General features: G+C 32.1%; 1 protein-coding gene across 1 annotated transcript; it reads right to left on the reverse strand.

The window, feature by feature from the left end:
• Positions 1-15,432: 15,432 nt before the first annotated feature.
• LOC149159883 (auxin-responsive protein SAUR76-like) lies at positions 15,433-15,891 on the reverse strand. Its single transcript, XM_089434451.1, has one exon. It carries the CDS (start codon positions 15,889-15,891, stop codon positions 15,433-15,435), a length of 459 nt encoding a protein of 152 aa, XP_089290577.1.
• Between the last annotated feature and the right edge of the window lie 3,715 nt (positions 15,892-19,606).

A 19,606-nucleotide genomic window follows, 5' to 3' on the forward strand; every position in this document is an offset into this window, starting at 1 on the left:
TCATTTGGGGTGGTTGGGGTGTCAGCCGGGTCCACTGGAGGTGGCCCACCCACCCCATATATAGTTGTATATGGTGTTGTTTGGTTGGGGGTCTCGTGGGGTCATGGCTGCCAGACTATTTAATGAACATTTTTTTATTATAGTTGTGCCTGGGCCAACGGGGGTCATGTCCTGTTTGACACTATGTAATGCTATAAATATGGTAAGCTTTGGAGATTAGCACATTAAGAAACATTGAAAATTGACACATTGGTAGTATTTTTAATACATTCTTAGGCATAGTTTTAATAATTAGGGTTTTTTGACCTAACATGCTTATTCCCTAAGAGTTCATTATGGAACCACCTTCATCATGGAGACATGGTCATTCCTAGATATTTGTAACATTGATTTGTCCATCAGAAGATGCAAATTATTGCCCTATTTTTATATTCTGTGTGCTTTTGCACAAGGACTTTTCTCAATATAATGGAATCCTCATACATGTCATGCTCTCCTTACAAATTGTTCTCTCAACATTATTCTTGAAACTTTTATAGAGTGTTCTCCCAACAATATTTTGTAGTGCTCTTTTACAGTGAGTTGAAAACAATAATTATTTATTTTATTTATTTATTTATTTACTTTTTTTTTTCCAGTACCTTAATAACAAAAAATGGATATGGATAAGAGGGCTACAAGGCATATATAACCCCTTGTCATTGATGTAAAAGGGGGAGGTAAATAGATTTTATGGGCAACAATGAGAAATATCTTTCCGGACAAAAGGGGGAGGATAAACGAGTTGCCTTCAATGCCAAAGGGGGAGATTGTTGGCATTATTGTCATTGATGGAAAACGAGAAGTTATGTGAATCAAAATGTTGCCTTATGTTGTTTTATGCATATGATGAGTGAGAATTTCGCTCAAAGGATAATTTATGTTGAATGTTAGATGGCTTGAACTAACAAAGGTTGAGAGTGATGTGAAGTGCAAATGCTATGATAATCAAGGTGAAGGCTAAACATTGTCAAATGGAACAAAAAATGTTGAAACACAAGATGGAAAAATATACGCTTTTATTAATAGAAAAAATTATGATACAAATCTGATTTGTCTCTTGTAATCATTACTAGTTGATTTGTTTTATTTCAGCTCTATTTTATATTACAAAATTTCTTTCAAAACTAAAAATGAAGGGACAAGTTTATGAGCAGTTTTGGAAGTCCAATAGACAATTCTTCATTTCATTTTCCTTCAAAGAATAGAAACAACCCATATGGCTTGCTTATAAAACATACAATGTGGAATGGAAATGAAACTTTTAGAAGAAAAAGATATGCATAAGAAAGTGGATGAGCAACAAGGAAAGAGATGCAAAATGAAAAGGAGAAGCAGTGCAATAGTAGACTTGATAATAGAATTGTAAATGAGGTAACCGACATTTGTAACATGATGTTGTGATTGAGATATTTTTGTCTCCTTCTATGTTGTAGCTTGAAACGGAACAGGTTGTATCATGTTGAGATAGGGGCCTCTTGTGGGTTGCAGGCTACATAAAAGTTGTCGAAGTTGGAGCTTCCTTCGAGGTTAGAGCCTCTTGTAGCTTGGAGGCTACAAAAATATGATGTAATAAGGAGTAGCAACTTGCCTTCACATCACTTTCAGCCTAAAATTCATGGTTTTCTGCCTTTGGGGTTTCCACTTATATTTGGTGTCTTCGTGTGTTTATTTTTGCATGTTGTGTGAATGTTTTAAGTTCTTGATAAATAAATCTGCAAACTTCTCTCTTTGAAACCTCCAAAAGGAATTCAATAATAATTGGGCAAAAACATAAATCATTAACTACATAAGAATGAGGTTAAGTTGATAAAAATAAACAATTTGAATTACTAATTCACCCCCCCCTCCCCGCTCAATAATTCCCAATTATAAATATCAAGATCAGCTAATTCCTACGTCTCATTCTTCTTTATGGTAGAAATTTCTTGTTTCATTGCATCAACCCAATGTTTTTCTTTATCTACTTCTTCAGAATGGGTTGGTTGAGATGAAAGAAATGCAAACATATTCTATTGGTCAAACTCATGCTCCTGCTCATATATTTCTTTGATGCTTCTTGTTCTATGACTATCTTCTAAAGATGTTGAATCACTGGTGGATTCATTGCTTGAATATGTACCATTTTATGAATGGTATGGCTCCTCTTGAACCTGCAATCTTGGTAGCTGTGGTGGATAAAAAAAATTGATTTGAAGCCTCATCAACATGATCAGACCAAAATTTATTTTCAAAAAAATTAACATATATTCTTAAAACAAACTTCTTGGTAACTCGATTATAAATTATTTATGCCTTTGACTACTCAATATAGCCTACAAAAATACATCCTTCACTCCTATTGTCAAGCTTCTTTCTTAGCTTCTTAGGAACATGTGCAAAATCTATTGATTCAAAAATTGTAAAGTGAGATACATTTACCTTTTTACCATCCCATGCTTCTTGAGGTACTATATCTTGGAGACTGGTTGTTGGAGATCTATTGAGAACATATATTGTTGTCAAAAATGCTTCATCCCAATAGTCATTTAACAACTTTTTCTCACAAAGCATAGATTTCGCCATGTTCATGATTGACTGATTTTTTCTTTCTGCTACTACATTCTGTTGTGGAATATATCTTGTTGTTTTCTGCATTATGATTCCTTACTATTGACAAAAGGCTTTTAAGTCATTGGAGTTGTACTTTCCTCCTCTGTCTAAGTTGAGGACTTTTAAAGACTTTCCACTATGCTTTTATGCTTCTACTTTCAATTCTTTGAACTTTGAGAATGTATCTAATTTATTTTTGAGAAAATACAACCATATATTCCTTCTATAATCATGAATGAAGGTTAGAAAATAAAGACTACCACTAATGGACTATGTCTGCATTGGGCCACATATATCTGTATAGACTAGCTCTAAACATTCTTTTGCTCTAGAAGAAGATGTCAAAGAGCTATCTCTTTTATGCTTTGCTAAAATACAGATTTTGCAATTACATTGTTTTTAATATAGAGTAGGGAGACCGATGTCCATAGAATTCTTCTGAAGCATACTTAGACCTTTGAATGGGATGTGGCCATACCTAGAATGCCATATCTGAGATTCATCTATTCCTGACACACTGTGGGCAAAAGAATGTGAGAGATTTTGACTTCTAAGAGTCAATCGAAACATCCTATTCTTAGTTTTGTCAACCTTTGTTATCAGTCTCAGATTGGGTGGTTTGTTATAGATATAAAATGTGTTCCCTTGGAATATTACATCATAATCATGTTCCATCAATTGACATACACTAAAGAGATTATGCTTCAAATGTGGAACATAATAAACATTAGGTATGTATTTATGCTGATTTTGTTTGGTAATAACATGGATAGTACATTTCCCTTCCGAATGATCTCCAAGGGTAATTTATGATGTTATGGAAGCATCAACATAATAAAGAAAAAATTTGTTACTTTTCATATGATTGCTATAACCAAGGATCCTCATTGTGAGTGTCCTCTGAAAGATGGCAAGAAAGAAACATGGTATCAAAGGATTCTCCTTCATTGTTGGAGAGATGGAAACTGCCTCTTTGTTGATCTCATTGTTTCTTTTTGAATTCATGTTCATAATGTCCAAATATATTATAGTAATAACATTGAACATTAGATTTGTTCCATGATCTGCTTCTTTGTGTTTGGTTTTGTGGAGTGCTCCACTGCTCTACTGCATGATGATGTTATGATCTCCCTATGCTTCGACCTCTACCTCGCTTGCTACCGCCTCTATATCCTCTTCCTCTACCTCTCCAAAGAGAGAGTTTTTCTTTGAAGGCTTGTTCCATCGAGTCTTCTTCCAAGTAAAGTCTTGTTTTGTGTGCCAAAAGTGATCCAGTCAATTGTTCTATTGAGAAAGTTGTAAGATCTTTGGATTCGAGAATGGCTATTACAACCATGTCATATTTCTTGGGCAGGTTTTGATGGACTTTTTCAACAATCTTCTAATCTATATTGGTTTCACCAATGAGTTTGATCTGATTTACTATTCCCATGACTCTAGTCATGTACTAGTCCACACTCTCTATGTGAGTCATCTTTAGGGTTTCAAACTGAGCTCTCAATGTGTGCAACTTAACAATGTTCACTATATCATTATCTTGATATGCAATTTTCAAAATATCCCAAGCCTTTTTTGTGTGGATGTGCTAGTTATCCTATCGAAGATAGGAGTTTTATATTCAACATTTGGCTCTATTCTCTTTCTTTATTAGTTCAACAACTGCATTCCTATGATTATTGGTCATGGTCGCCCATGCTTCTTGGGTCAGCTCTAAATAGGAATTCTGAAGTCTATCCCAACACTCCTGCGTGTATAGAAATCTCTTCATTCTTAAAGACCAAAACTTGTAATTTCTTCGAAACAAAATCGATGTCTCTAGTAAAGAACTAGAAAAAATCATTTCACAAAATGTAGATATATGCACTCTCTTTTTTTTTAAATCTTCTTTTCAAGATTTTTTAAAAAAATCTCTAAAAAAGAATTACACGCTTACAAAGTTCATATCAAATCCTTTGATTTTTATTTACCAAGAAAATTTTGATACTTAAGACAACTTTTTTAACGATTTCAAGTATTTTTTGCTTAAAAATAAAAAATTAATCGATTCCTCTCCTTTCAGATGAAAGACCTTTTTGAATAAAGCTTTCTTAAACCATCTTTAAATAACCCTTTTAAACACTTTTGAAATAACCCTTTTTTTTAATAGTGAAATAATTCTCCGGTTCGAATTTAAAAAAGAAACTTTGAATTCATAATTAAAATAATCACCGTTTAAGAAATCGAGGACCTCTTAAAATGCATGGAGGCTCCTTTCACCTTCGTTAAACGCCGTGACAAAGAATCAAACTTTGACCTTTGTTTTGCTCTCTTTAAAATTCGTGGAGCCTTTCACCGTCCAACCTCGTTGAAGAGTTTTTGTAAGTTTCACTGGATCAATGCATTTGCTATTAGAGCATTTTCTTTTTTAAATAAAACAATTTTTCTGGGCCTTTTACAACTAGCTTCTTCAAAACATGGATTTTTCTGGCTTTTTCTCTGTTGAGGGAGGTGATCAATGCATTTGCTATTAGAGCATTTTCTTTTTTAAATAAAACAATTTTTAAGTCTAAATAAATTACATAAAAAAATATCTAACACTAAATGACTCGTCTAAACTGAAATAATTTTGGGCTGAATATAACCCTTAATCAAATGTGATGATTCTACAAATCAAATATCTTAAAATACAAACTTTTTTCCAAAAGCTTACACCTTGATAATTAGAAATCAATAATTTAAATGTATCTATAACCAGCATAGATCCATCTTAAATACAGCACTGAGAGGGATCCAATTTCTTCACTTGCTGAATTTTTTATGACCCCAATTATTCAAATGTTTTGTATAGTTATTTAATTTTATTTTTATTTTTAGATTTTCAGTTTTTTTTTTTTTAGCTTGTATGAACAAAATTTCAACTTTAATAATTGATAAATAAAATTACACATCATACTAGACTATAGAATAAACCCATCAACTCAACCAAATATATTGATGGATAATAACAAAATAAAATAACAAAATAAATTTAGTAGTCAGCCTCGCTTTTGCAATTATCAGAATCTCCAAAAGGAGGCTCCGTTACAGATTTGATTCCAGAAATTTGGTGAACTGTCGCAAATTTCATATCATTAAATTTGACAAACTATAAACGTTAGATTCCGTTCAAGAACGTGATGGTTTTAAGGCTTTCATGTTCATTATAAATAAATGACTAATTTTATTATAATTATGTTCGGCTCCTCTCTGAGGATAACGAGTTTTAATTCGCGGAATATTTTAGTGTTTTTTTGCCGATAAATGACAGCTGACCGAAAAGAGAGCCTAAGCTACTAAATTTCAAAATAGAAAAGGGATTTGTTCGACCGAACAAACCCTAAACATGCATGTGTTTGTCGTTTCCCCACGTGGGATGTGGTGAGTTAGTTTAACACGTAAAGATGTATGGGTTGTAAAATGTGCGCTATATGGAAACCTAACTTCTATGTGTTGTGGCCGCCATGTGGAATCTGTTACAGCACGTGGAGACGCACTGGTTGTAAAGCGTGAAGTGTGGATCTATTTAAGCTTTTGATTTGACCAGAGGAAATCTATTGGGGTATTAGTTCATTATTAATAATTGCTCGTATTTTTTTTAATTATTATTATTATAAATAATTATTATATAAATTAAATATATATTAAAAATATATGTAGTTTAAATTTTATTTTGAAAATTTATATATATTTTTAATTTTTAAATAAATTTTGTTGTATTATTATAGGCAAATGCTATAACTTATCAATATTATATGTCCAAAATACAATAACTTATTTGATACCATGATGGTTTATACTATATTTTTTTTTCTATTTGTCAATTTATTTAAAAAAAAATAGAAAAAGAATAAATAGTTTAGAAGTAAATATCAAGTGGTGTCAAAGTAGGAAGTTGTATAGAATTGAGACTCAATAAATGATTTTTTTTTTTTCTAGAAGACCCATTCAGACTCAATAAATGATTTTTTTTATGGTTTTTATGACATCTTTTTCAATTTATCAATTTATTTTAAAAAAAGTAGAAAAGGAATAAATAGTTTAGAGGTAAATTTCAAGTGGTATCAAAGTAGGAAGTCTTATAGAATTGAGACTCAATAAATGATTTTTTGTAGAAGACCCATTCAGTAGTTGCTACAAGTGTTTCACCTAGAAGAGGAGGCTTAGAAACGAGTATGATGGAAAAGGACTTAGGTTTGGGGCTAAGGAGCATCCATGTGAGAATAGAAGCCATGGAGACAACGCAGAGAAGAGAACTTGATGTGGGAGACATCAACAAGACTGAAGACATGATCTCAAAGGAGGAGAGGGGAGGATCTACAGAAGAAGAAATCATAAATAAACAAATGATAAAGTTGGTTACCAAGGTAGGGTCCAGGGTAAAAAGGGAAGTTCCATTGGATGATGGTAATGTAAATGTGGACGAGTTGCTTAATTGGATCATGTCATTGGATAATTATTTCAATTTTGAAGGTGTGGATGATGACCAAAAGTTTAAGTATGCAGTGAGCAGGCTAAGGGGCATACACCATTGTGGTGGCATGAGTTGTAGGTAGATTCAAGAAAGAAGGGAAATCAAAATATTAAGAGTTGTGACTAAATGGTTCTTAGGTTTAAAAGTGAATTCATGCCCAAGAATTACCAACTGAAATATTTAGGCAACTGCAAAATCAAGGGTAAAAATCTATGGCACTAAAGGAGTACAATTTTTTTTTCTACAAGTTGAACATCAAAGAAGACCATATTGAAGAAGATGTTAAGAATGTTGGAATATATATAAATAGAATGGGGTATGATATTCAAGATGAAATTTGTCTCTTGCCCCTCACGACAATGGAGGATGCCTACCGAGAAACCTTAAAATTAGAAGAAAATTTGTCTTAAAGAAAATGAAAGGAGTAGAGGAAGGATTCTAGTGAGAGGAAAAGGATTTTCCAGTAGAGGAATATTCCAAGATCCAAGAGAAGACATAGGGATCTCTAGTAGACAATCTCCTAGAGGAGGAGAAACGATGGTTGGAAGAATTTTGTTAAGAGGAAGGGGTAGAGGAAAAGACATGAGGCGTCATATATGGGCGAAGATTGGACATATGTCATGGGATTATTCTAAAAAATAGGAAAACAATCATAGATAGACACATATTGCATAAACTAAGGATAAGAGAACAAAGATAAAGAGAAAATAAGTTACTCTTGGGTGAGTCATTGATGGTGAAGAGGAATTTGGTTAAAGATGAAAACGAAACTTATGAACTAGCATGAAGGAGAATCCTATTCAAAAAAATGTGTACACATAAAGGAAAGTGTTGTGAAATGGTCATTAATAGTGGTAACATTGACAATCTTGTATCTAAAGAGAGGGTGGGGAAGTTAGGCTCTTGAAGGATGGTGGATCCTACTTGATACTGAGTATCCTAGTTGAATAAAGGACATCATATTTTGGTAAGTGAACAAAGTAGAGTTGAATTCCATATTGGTGGCTACAAAGTTGGAGTGTTGCGTGACATTATGCATCTGGATGTTTGTCATATCTTGCTAGGGAGATAAGGGTAATGTAAGAAGTGAGCTATTCATGATGGAAGGAGGAATAATTACACCTTTGAAAAGGACAACTACAAACATGTGTTTTTGCCTCTAGAGGAGAAGGAAGACAAAGATGAAGCAGGCCCAAGCATGCTAATGATTAGTGGGAAAGAAGAGAAGAAGGAAGATGAGGCATACTTTTCTTTGATCGGTAAGCCTAGATTTGTACTTACAAATATAAATTTGGGTGAATTTCATTTTGAAATCAAGGTGCTACTAGATGAATTTTCTGACGTCATTGTTGATGAGTTGTCAAATACCTTACCTATTTTAAGGAGCATCATCACCACATAGATATGATTTCATATTAAATATTACCAAATAAAGAAGCATACATGATGACCCCGTAGGAGAATGAAGAAATCATAAAACAAGTCCAACAGCTACTGAAAAAGGGATTAATTCCTGAAAGCTTAAGTCCTTGCACTATACTAGTAGTATTGATTCCAAAGTAGGATGGGGGCCAGAGAATTATTTTGCACATATTATCATTGATGAGAACAAGTGTCATTGATGTCAAAGGGGAATTCTGAGATAGAATCAATATGTCAAAAGATGAAATTTGATAGTTAAATGTCTTGTATACCCTATGCAAGTGAAGACCAAAGGGGTTGAAGGTTATTGAGTTTTTAGCCAAGTTTTGTTGTCCTAATGATCCTTCAAATATCATGGTTTTTAGTGTTCTCATCGATAGCTTTTCAATGGTATATCCCACTCTGAAAATCACCCCCTGGATGAGAAGTTATGGTCAATTGAAAATCCACCATTCAGAAATCGGGTACATGGTTGATGGAGCCCCTACATGAATGATGTTTAACAAGGTAAATATTAAGTAACCTTGTTTAATTCAACAGATTAAGTGAACATATGACAGATTCACTAATGGATGTTTGCGAGACATGCCCACCAATTAACCAGAATTGGCTCTTCTAGACTAGCCACTACATTGTGACATGTGGGATAGTTATACTTGACGACGAAGAGTCATTCACAGTATGACACATGGAAGAAGTTGATTGGAGGAGTTAACATTAATAGTCGATGTTAACATGGTGATGTGACACCACCTAATACTACCACATTGTAAGAAAATTTGAGACATTTTAATTGGTCAACATGGTGGATACTAGTGACACATGGCACCCATCTTGGATTACCAAATGGCATGATGACATCTGGTTGATGTCATCATGCAAATGACCATGGACTCCTATCAACCAGGTCACATAGTTAGGTCATATGTGGTAAAGGACCAAACAACTTGTGTCAGCTTCGTTAAAATTTGGTTGAGTGATGTGTTCTTTGGCTACCCTTCCTTGCCCCTGTGTCCACATAGAAAACTAAATGTACATGTGACCGAGCACCATTCTATCATCTGAAAATCCAAGATGAATCAATAGAGTGGTTGATCACCTCAGTGCCTGTGGTCTATTGGTGGGAATGGATGAAAGTTGGTTGATGTTCTAAGCTCGAGCTGAGAGTGTTTCAATTGTTGATTAGTTGAATCAGAAGGGGCATCGTTTTATGATTACATAACTTACCCAAACATCGAAGGGAATCTATTTTGAAAATGAGCGGAGGAAGTTATTGCTAGATGCCCGAGGCCAAGAGAAAAGTCATTTTGTTCACTTACCGAGGCTAGAAGGGTCGTGTTCTCTGGTCATTGTTTTTGAACGTTCAAGCTGGACTGTGCCATGTCCTTTGGTCACAGTACTCGTTCAAGCCCGAAGGGGCTGTGGTCTCTGGTCTCAGTATTCCTTCAAAGCTTGACGGAGGTATGTTCTCTCGTGAAAGTATTCATTCGAGCCCAAAAGAGGCGTGTTCTCTGTTCACAGTACTCATTCAAGACCGAAAGCTTGATTATTCCACGAGACAGGAAGGCCCACTTTCCCTGGTCACAATATTCGTTTCAAGCCTGAGGGGGTCTCGTTCTCTGGTCATTGTATTAATTTTCGTCTAGAAATTGTTTACAATCGAGCCTATAGGGGTTGTGTTCAACTTATTGTGTTTGCAACTGATTTCTTGCCGTGTGCTTTTCACAATTCTGTATATGTATTTAGATTTCATTGCTGTCAAACATTCTGACCGGTACAACAACTTACGACAACCATCCTCTTCGATACCTTGGAGGAGACACCAGAATTGTAACAGTCAGTAGAAGCATATCTTTCTAGGTTACGTTAGCTCTTGCAACTTCTTTCTAGGTTTCATGATTCTGTATATTTATTTAGATTTCATTTCTTTCAAATTCTTCTGTTTGTTGGTGTTTTAACTAACTACAACATTAACAAAAAATAATTATGGCCATGTACAAACTCATCCATTTCTCTTAATTGATATGCAGGCTAATTAATCATCGTTTGTGTAAATAATTATACTGTAGATTTAATCAAAAAGCTGGACGATCTATTTGGTGCATGCAATGAAGTTAAAATACAAGTTGCCAACACTGGATGAATTAGTTACATGCGATCAAGATTGGCAAAACATCAATGATATTAGTGATAGTTTAAAATTATTGTCAATAATGAAGTCCCAATTTAGGTTGCTGTTATTGATTTTTAGCTTTTTTCCATATTATTTTTTTACGGATATGATTATTCTGTATTCCATCTTATAGTTTATGGGTGTTAAAAGTGCAAAGTGGATATGTCACTTCAACATCTCCCTCCGTCGGCCCACAGTCACTACTCCGCACACTTTTTCTGTATCATCCATCTCAGACAACATTTTTTTTTGGACACATAAATAAAGATTTTTTAATTCATTATTTTTTCAACTAAACTTTATATATATCATGTATTTTATCTTTTATTTTAATAACATCATCTTTTAATAATTACGCCCATAAAAGAATCAATTAAATTTTATATTTTTTAAAAAGAAAAAACAATTTATCTTATTCTCAACTCATTTTTCGTGCGAATATACGTTAGTGATGCGGATCTGAATATAATACCTCTGAAAATGTGCACACCTTATTTCTAAACCACTTTGGAGAATTAGAATCTCATTTCTTCAATAATTTCGATTCAAATAAATTGAATGAACATATATATTACATTTAACCACTTTTTTTTTGTTTTAATCTATTTTAGGTTTTTAAAATTTACAAACTCATAAATATATTTTTTAATTATATGTAAGTAAAAATTTGGAAACCTGAAATGGTAAAACGTCTAGTTCTTCTATTTTAAATCAATTTTAAAATTTTGAAATATATCAATTTTTTTTTTTTAAATATATGGAAAAGAAAATTGAGAAACATGAAATGGTGAAACAACTTAAATTTTGTAACTGAAAAATGAAAAATATTATATGATGTGAACAAGTATTTTTGGATGTAGAAGAATGCACCAAATACTAGGAACTCTCTTCGTCAAAATTTTCCAATTTCCACCTAGTGTGCAAATATTTCCAAGTAAAACTAGAAATAAAAGAAATAAATGATAGTATGGAAATATTTGAGGGAGATAAGTTAATATTGTCTCTCTATATTGTACATAATTTTTAGTAAGAAGTGTTGTGTGGAAGGTGTAGTAGCTTGGATGTCTTTTTCTCATGTTCTTCTCTCCACAAACATGTGGAAGGTTTATAAGTTTGGATGTCTTTTCCTCATGTTCCTCTCTCCACACACATTTGTCCAGTGAACACACTTCTTCTACACACCTCCATTTTTCTTAACATGTCTCTTTCTTATGTTCCTCTCTCCACACACATTTTCCCGTCAATACTTCTTCCACACACCTCTATTTTGCACAACATTTCTTCCCCACATGCATAAACTATTATTTTATCTAAAATTGACATAATCAATTGATTCAATAACTACCAAAAATAAATAAATACTATGCTACTTTATAATTATGCCTTTAATTAGTCAAACGAATTGAACATATGTTTGAATGATAGTGGATAAACATAAATCATATCATTTAGAACTTAGAGATAGTTTTTAAAGTAAAACTTTGTTTTAATATATTATTGAACAAATTTTTCAAAATACTACTATAAAAAAACTAAACGATGAATTTTGAAAGTAAATTGGATTTTATTGGAAATATGTTTCTATATATTCTTGGAAAAAATAATCATAATTTACACATATAACTGGGAAAAATTTACTAAAAAAATTCATTTATATGCCCGTTCCTTTCACCTCCCAAACTCAAATACATTTAAATAACTTGTTCATATATACCTATTCTATTTAGCTCATAGCCAAAAATATGAAAAAAAAAACGTGATAACAATATTACATAATAAATATAAGTTAAAGCACCACAATTAATTTATAAAGTATATTTTTGAAACCTTTCATAAAATAAGATCATTCCTTGGTTGATGGCAGATGCTTAGTGGCACAACTCCATGTGCTCATCTTGAAATACACAAGATTCTTCCTTTTAAGAATGACCAATTTCATTTGTTATTATTATTTCATTAATTTAATTGTTTTATTAATCATCACTTTTTATATATTAATATGTTTCTTTGTTAAGTGTTCCTCTTTTAAGTTAATGATTACTATTTTTATTATATATTTTTCATTTATTTTATGAAAATTGTTTTTATTATATATTCGTCATCTATTTTATAAAAACTGTTTTTGTTATATATTTATCATTTATTTTATGAAAATTGTTTTTAATTTAAAACTAATTGATATTATTTTGAATTTAAAATTATCTATTTATGTATACTTTATAAATTTAAATTTATTAATATATATAAATTTAAATTTATTTATTAATAGACACTTTATACGTCTACAATATAAGGGAGATATATAACATTTTTTTTTTTAATGGATAAGCATGCATTTGATATATTATTTTTAAATAAATGTTAATAATAAAAATAATATTTCCATATATAAGTTAATTATTATGATGAAATTTATTTAATATTAATATAATTAATTCTGATAACATGTTTACTTTAAAAGGAATTTTGATAAGGTATTGTTTGAGGCTAAAATTTTGTTTTGAAATTTTATTTTTTATTTTTTAATTTATGATTGTTTAAATTTTATTGTGGATATAGATTTAGTGCTCTCAAAAAATTTTGGGACATTCAGAATCTTTAAATTTAAAGATTTCCTAAAACTTTTATTTCATTTGATTAAAATCTTGCCAAAACTTTCACTATTTTCCAAACAAAATTGTAACATTTTTAAACTACTCTTTTTGATAATAAAAAATAATAAAAAAGTTACAGCTTTTAAAATTTGACATATATGATGATAAATATAAAGATAACGTGAATTATACCATTTAAATTTATTAATAGAGTTGCACTAGTTCCATTGGAAATTAAGTAATTCGAAATATCATGATAAATATAAAGTTAACGTGAATATACAATTTAAATTTAATAATGGAGTTGCACTAGGTCCCTGGAAAATAAGTAATTCGTTAGGTTGAAGGTTCACGTATGAGAATCATTATTTGCATAGAAATGTAGTTAGACTCTGTGAAGATTAATAACGTTTTCATATTTATAAGATAAAACAAATTACCCTTTCAAATAACGTGCAAAAGGATAATCAAACATATTTAATTAAATTATTTTTTATATTTTTAAAAATAAAATAAATATTTTTGTAATGGTTACGTTTACTTTTAATTTGGCGCGTTCAAAATTCTTTCAGGTTTATTAAGAATGTGTTAGGTTATTAATAATAAAATTTAATATTTATAGTTATGGTATAATTGTAAGGGGTATTTTATAGTTTTAAGAAGATAAAATGTAGAGATATATTGTTATGGATCACAGAAGCTTTAATTCAACAAGATGTATTGTTTTTATTAGAGATTTAGGTTAGCAAAAAAACATCACATGAATACATTTATGAATATAGAAGATTTTTTTGAATTAATCATTCATTATTTTATTAAACTAATTTTCCTAAACTAAAACTCTCTATAAAATATAGTTCTATATTCTAAAAAAAACTAAAAAATAAATGAAAAATAAATAAATAAATATATAATATAAATATATAAATTGAAATTAAATGAATTAAAATTTAATAACCAAATAACTTTCACTATAGTTATTGTTCTCTAACAATAAATGAAATCTAATTAAAAAATTCTCCATATTCTCTATATTTTATGCGATTTTTTAAACATTTTTATAACTTTTATTACTAAATTTAAAAAAATAAAAAATTGATATTCATATGAATTACATCATTAGCATGTACAATCCAGTGTGGAATAAAAGCTATAGAACCTTCATGTCTCTTTAAAACTACCTCATTGCACGTTTTCGTTAATTTAATAAAAAATATATTTAATGTTGAAAAATTAAAAGCTCCATGTAGACCACGGTATCCTTGTCGACCTAAATACACAAAATAAAAGGACAAGTCTACAGACGATGGTCAAAAGTGGAATATAGATAAACTTATTATTAGTGGTTTTTATGAGATTTTTTAAAGTTTTCTTTAGTGATTTTTCTGGTTTAATTTTTTTGAAATTTTGTACCAATTTATTGAAATCATAAGTTTGATAAGTAACTTTGCATAATCCAAATGTCTTAGGTGCTAAATCCATATATTTAGTAAAAAAACAGTTTAAATAACACAAATCAAAATTTTACTTAGAATTTTTCTGAAACTCCAAAAAATAGCACTAAAAACAATTCCAAAAAATTTCAATAAATCTTGCAAAAATAGTATTTAAATCATGCTTTTTGATGTTAGAAATAGATTCAACAGCACCAAAAATATTTGAGACACTCAAAATCTTGAAGTTTTAAAACTATAACTTAGATTTACAAATATCCTAAAAAATTTATCAAATATTGCCCAAATTTCCATAATTTCACGGCAGAAAAACCAGTCTGTTTAACGAAACACCCGTATGATATACATGGGACAGAATTTTGGAAAACAGATATTAGTGAGCGTGATCATATCTTGCTTCGAAGATTGTCCTAATTACTGTTCACCATGAGTTTGAAGTTGCAACATTCACAATAATTAGAGCCTCGATCTAAACGCTGGTCTGTAGCCATCGTATTGTTTAGAGAGTTAGATCGAATACATAAAACAGTTTCAGTCAGGGCCTCTGCTTTCACAACCTCCAGAAGGAAGCTTCATTCTCACGGCCTGTAAGCAAGATGGAACCCATACAAAATGGCAACTATATATGGCAGAGAGGAACAAAATCGAAACACTGGCCTTTCTCTTGTATTAGTTACAAGAATAGAATTGAGCCAATTCCACCAGGGCGGAATCGCTCTCGATCGATCCTGGATCGGAGTTATCCAATATCCACATCAAATGTTCGAACAACACCACCTCGCACGAAATTGAGAAGCCATCTCTGAATTTGTGAACGAAGAGTGCCATTAACAAGGGATGATTGATATATTCTGCTTTTATGAAATATCGTCTCTTACTCTTCCCAACATACACTGTCGTGGATCCCTCCGGTGACTCGTCTATTTTGTGATTATGATCTGCATGAACCAGGCACGATGGCCTTTTTTCTGCAGAACCAGGAACAGTAACTTCGTCCCTGTCATGAACATCATCATGAAATGAATGAGGATCGGAGCTGAGATTACTATATGAAAGTGCCACAGGAGGGAAGCTTTGCCATCTCTGGAGAAAGCTCTTGATCTTCTTCATCCTCTTTAGCGGACCCATCGTCAGCAGAAGAGGTTCATTAGGTTGCAAGCTGTCCAGAAAATGCGAGGTGAGCGAGGCGAGAATGGTATGACAGAGTGAGAGTATAGAGGATGGTATGGCAGAGGGAGAGTACAGAGGATGGGCACTAGGACCTTCCTCTTAAAATGGCGTAGGTATGGGCAGCACGTGAAATTCGTGAAATTATCGTAAGGTAGAGATGTCAGAGATAAAATACTCCTCGTATGATTCATTGCATAGAAGCAAAAAGAACAAAATTTGGAGAAATCCAGAGGCCCATAGTTTAACGAGGACCATAGTTTAACGAGACCAGACCACAATTTGGTGGGAAGAAATAATGGAATTTTTCGAAATTTTCAGAAATTTATATTTCTGATAATGGGTTTTGGATAGCTTTAGAATCCATTTTCACTTCTAAAAAAAAATTACCAGATTTTAGTGAAAATTTCATTCTCCTAAGAAAAATATATGACTGGAGTAAATAACGTCTATTTATATTTGGTGCCAAGAAATAAATATATGATTAGAGTAAATAATGTCTATTTATATTTGGTGCCAATAAATATATGATTAGAGTAAATAATGTCTATTTATATTTGGTGCCAAGAAATAAGGGAATTTTTAATGGAATTTTTGAAAATTTAAATTTTTGATAATAGGTTTTTGCTAGTGTTAAAATCCATTTTCACTATAATTTTTTTTTCAAATTTTAGTGAAAATTTTACTCTCCTAAAAGTTCTGATGGCAGATATTTTTTACGGTGGAAATTGATTTATCATCATCAGTTACCCCAGGGGCACCCAAAATCTCGAATTTTGACAGTTGTAACGTATATTTTCCAAAACAGTTGCCGGATTTTGTCATAATCTTGCCCGAATTTCCATTATTTTCTAAGCTAATTTGTGGGCATTTTAGGTTGAAATGTTTGAATTGTTTTTAATGGTCAAAATGAATTTAGCAACATCAAAAACCTTTGATCACCCAAAATATTGAAATTTGAAAATTGTAACCCAGATTTAAAAAAAAAACCAAATTTTATCATAATATTACCAAAATTTCAATTATTTTAAAAGCTACTTTGTTGACTCTTTAGACAACGCTGTTAGGTTTTTCATATAGCGCACATTTTACAACCCATACATCTTCACGTGTTAAACTAACTCACCACATCCCACGTGGGGAAACGACAAACACATGCATGTTTAGGGTTTGTTCGGTCGAACAAATCCCTTTCCTCTTTCGAGCTTTAGGAGCTTAGTCTCTCTGTTCGGTCACCGGTCATTATTGCCCCAGGAAAAAAATTATTCCGCTCCTTATCATTAGAGAACCGACAAACATGAATATTATAAAATTAGCCATTTATTTATAATGGACATTAAAGCCTTAAAAGGAATCTAATGTTTGTATTTTGTGAAATTAATGATATGAGATTTGCGACAGTAAACCAAATTTCTGGAATCAAATCTGGAACGGAGACTTCTTTGGGAGGTTCTGATAGTCGGAGAAACTAGGATGACGTGACTAAGGCTGTTCTGCTATTATTGATTAGTATAGTACGGTTATATATACATTTTAATCATTGATTTTTAGCAAGGATCAAGAGATCAAAAATTGGTGTAATTTTTTTTTTTTTAATTGTACTTCTATATATTTGATTTTTATGAGTGTTTGATTGATTTTTACGAGTGTTTGATAAGTATATCATGAAAATAGATTTATAGGGTAAATTTTTGTAAATTTTTATTTTGAAATTGTATTTTTAAATGTATAATTAAATTTAATGGTTTAAATGTTTTATGGAAATTTAGATTCTAGTTTAAATTTAGTATTCTAAACAATAATTATATATGAAGTAGTAAAATTGTTTTATATATATATATAGCCTAATTCTTAGGAGATTCATTAGTGAGAAGATAACTGAAAAACTACATTGTTAGCAACAAAAAGATAGCAAAAATGCCACATACTAATAACCTAATGATACCAAAAGATCTCAGAACACATATGACGCTCATCCCTAATCTAAAAGTTCTATGGAGCTGGATTGTCTAGCCCATTACCTGGTGACGAAGGAGGATGGAAAGCCTCATGAACATGTCCTTCCATATATTATAACCTGCCTTTTAGATGTTCAAAGCACTCATTGATCCTTTTCTAGCAACGAATCAAAGATACCAATTAATCCATCATGTACCATTGGTTATGTTGATGGTCATTCTTAAAACCAATGACTTCGTTCTTGTCCTCGCTTCAGTCAGATGCAAGTTTCTCTAGAAGTAGGTGACTTGCTAAATTTGATTATCCATAGAGTCAAACGAAGGGGGTAGTTCTATTCTTCTAGGAGAATGAATAGGTTGATGGTCAAATTCTTTCCCTATATCATGATGCTCCATGGAATGTTTGACCCCATGGCGTAAACCCCTACATGCATGGCCACATTGGCGCTACATTGGCCATGAATTTTCAAACTTATGCCAACTTACCAGAGCCTGATGTGGTATGTGCCATTTCCTCTGAAATCACCAAGTTTTTCATTTCATATCAATTCAAATATGAGTACAACAATGAAATGCAATAAGAATCCTATTGTTTATGACTTTCCTTCCCTCTACCAACCTTCAATATTAAAAAAACATTCCACACACATCAACACATAATATACTAGGAGGCAAGGCCTACACACCACCCTCTTAAGTTCAACAATACTCCAAGGCCTAGTGAACGGAGGATAACCCCAGAGTGGAATGAACCAACCCCCCTAATTTTCCACCAGAACTTTTATCAAATGGAAGACGAAGATTGAAGACATATAACGGTTTAAGTTATCTGAAAGAACCCTTTGAAAGTAGCTCGAAGATACCCTAATAGATGTGGCCCCATGAAGGTCACCACCTGACCCGGTACTATTGACCATAACACTAGACACAAATCTGGGGAGGGTTTCTTTCCCTTTCACCACCGAACTTCTCCAATTACCATCTACAGACTCAACATCGATTGCCAAGGACCACCCAATTGGCCCTACATATAAATTGGCATACCAACAAAGGGAGAGAACTTAGGCAAACGTGAAACTTGGAATGAGAAATTTACCAGAGCACTAATCTATGGTGTGATCCCCAATGATGTCACCTTGTCTTCTAGGTCAGTCATTGCCACTCCACCCCAACCACGAAGACCCAACATAATCATTGAGAAGGCCACCACGATCTTGCCTCCAAAATCCTATTACGTTGAACCACTGTAATGGAATAAAAAACACCACTAGATCTAGTTGAAACTCCTTCCCCTATTGTCACAACTTGATAGAATAAAGATGGTGAAGTCAAAATGCCACCTTTGTGCGCCTAAAAAACCACTTCTATCCACCACATTACCTCCCATTATCTTACACACACCAACAATATTCTAGAGGACAGCAACTATGCCATATGTCTCTTAACCTCTCTCGAGACATCACTTGCCACAAGAAGCATCGGTGACATGCTCCATTAATTACAATACCAGGTGGAAAGAATGTTAATGCCCCGCACTGGCATTCCATAATTAACTTTTTTTTAATCATATATAATATATACATATTGATATTGATATTGAACTGTGGAAAGAATGTTAATGCCCCGCATTGGCCTTCCATAATTAACTTTTTTTTAATCATATATAATATATACATATTGATATTGATATTGAAATATTAATATATAATATACACATC

The sequence above is a fragment of the Pinus tabuliformis genome, chromosome 5_2 (genome assembly GCF_031772625.1).
Source record: "Pinus tabuliformis cultivar Carrire ecotype Pingquan chromosome 5_2, CPIR1, whole genome shotgun sequence".
Taxonomy (NCBI): Eukaryota; Viridiplantae; Streptophyta; class Pinopsida; order Pinales; family Pinaceae; genus Pinus; species Pinus tabuliformis.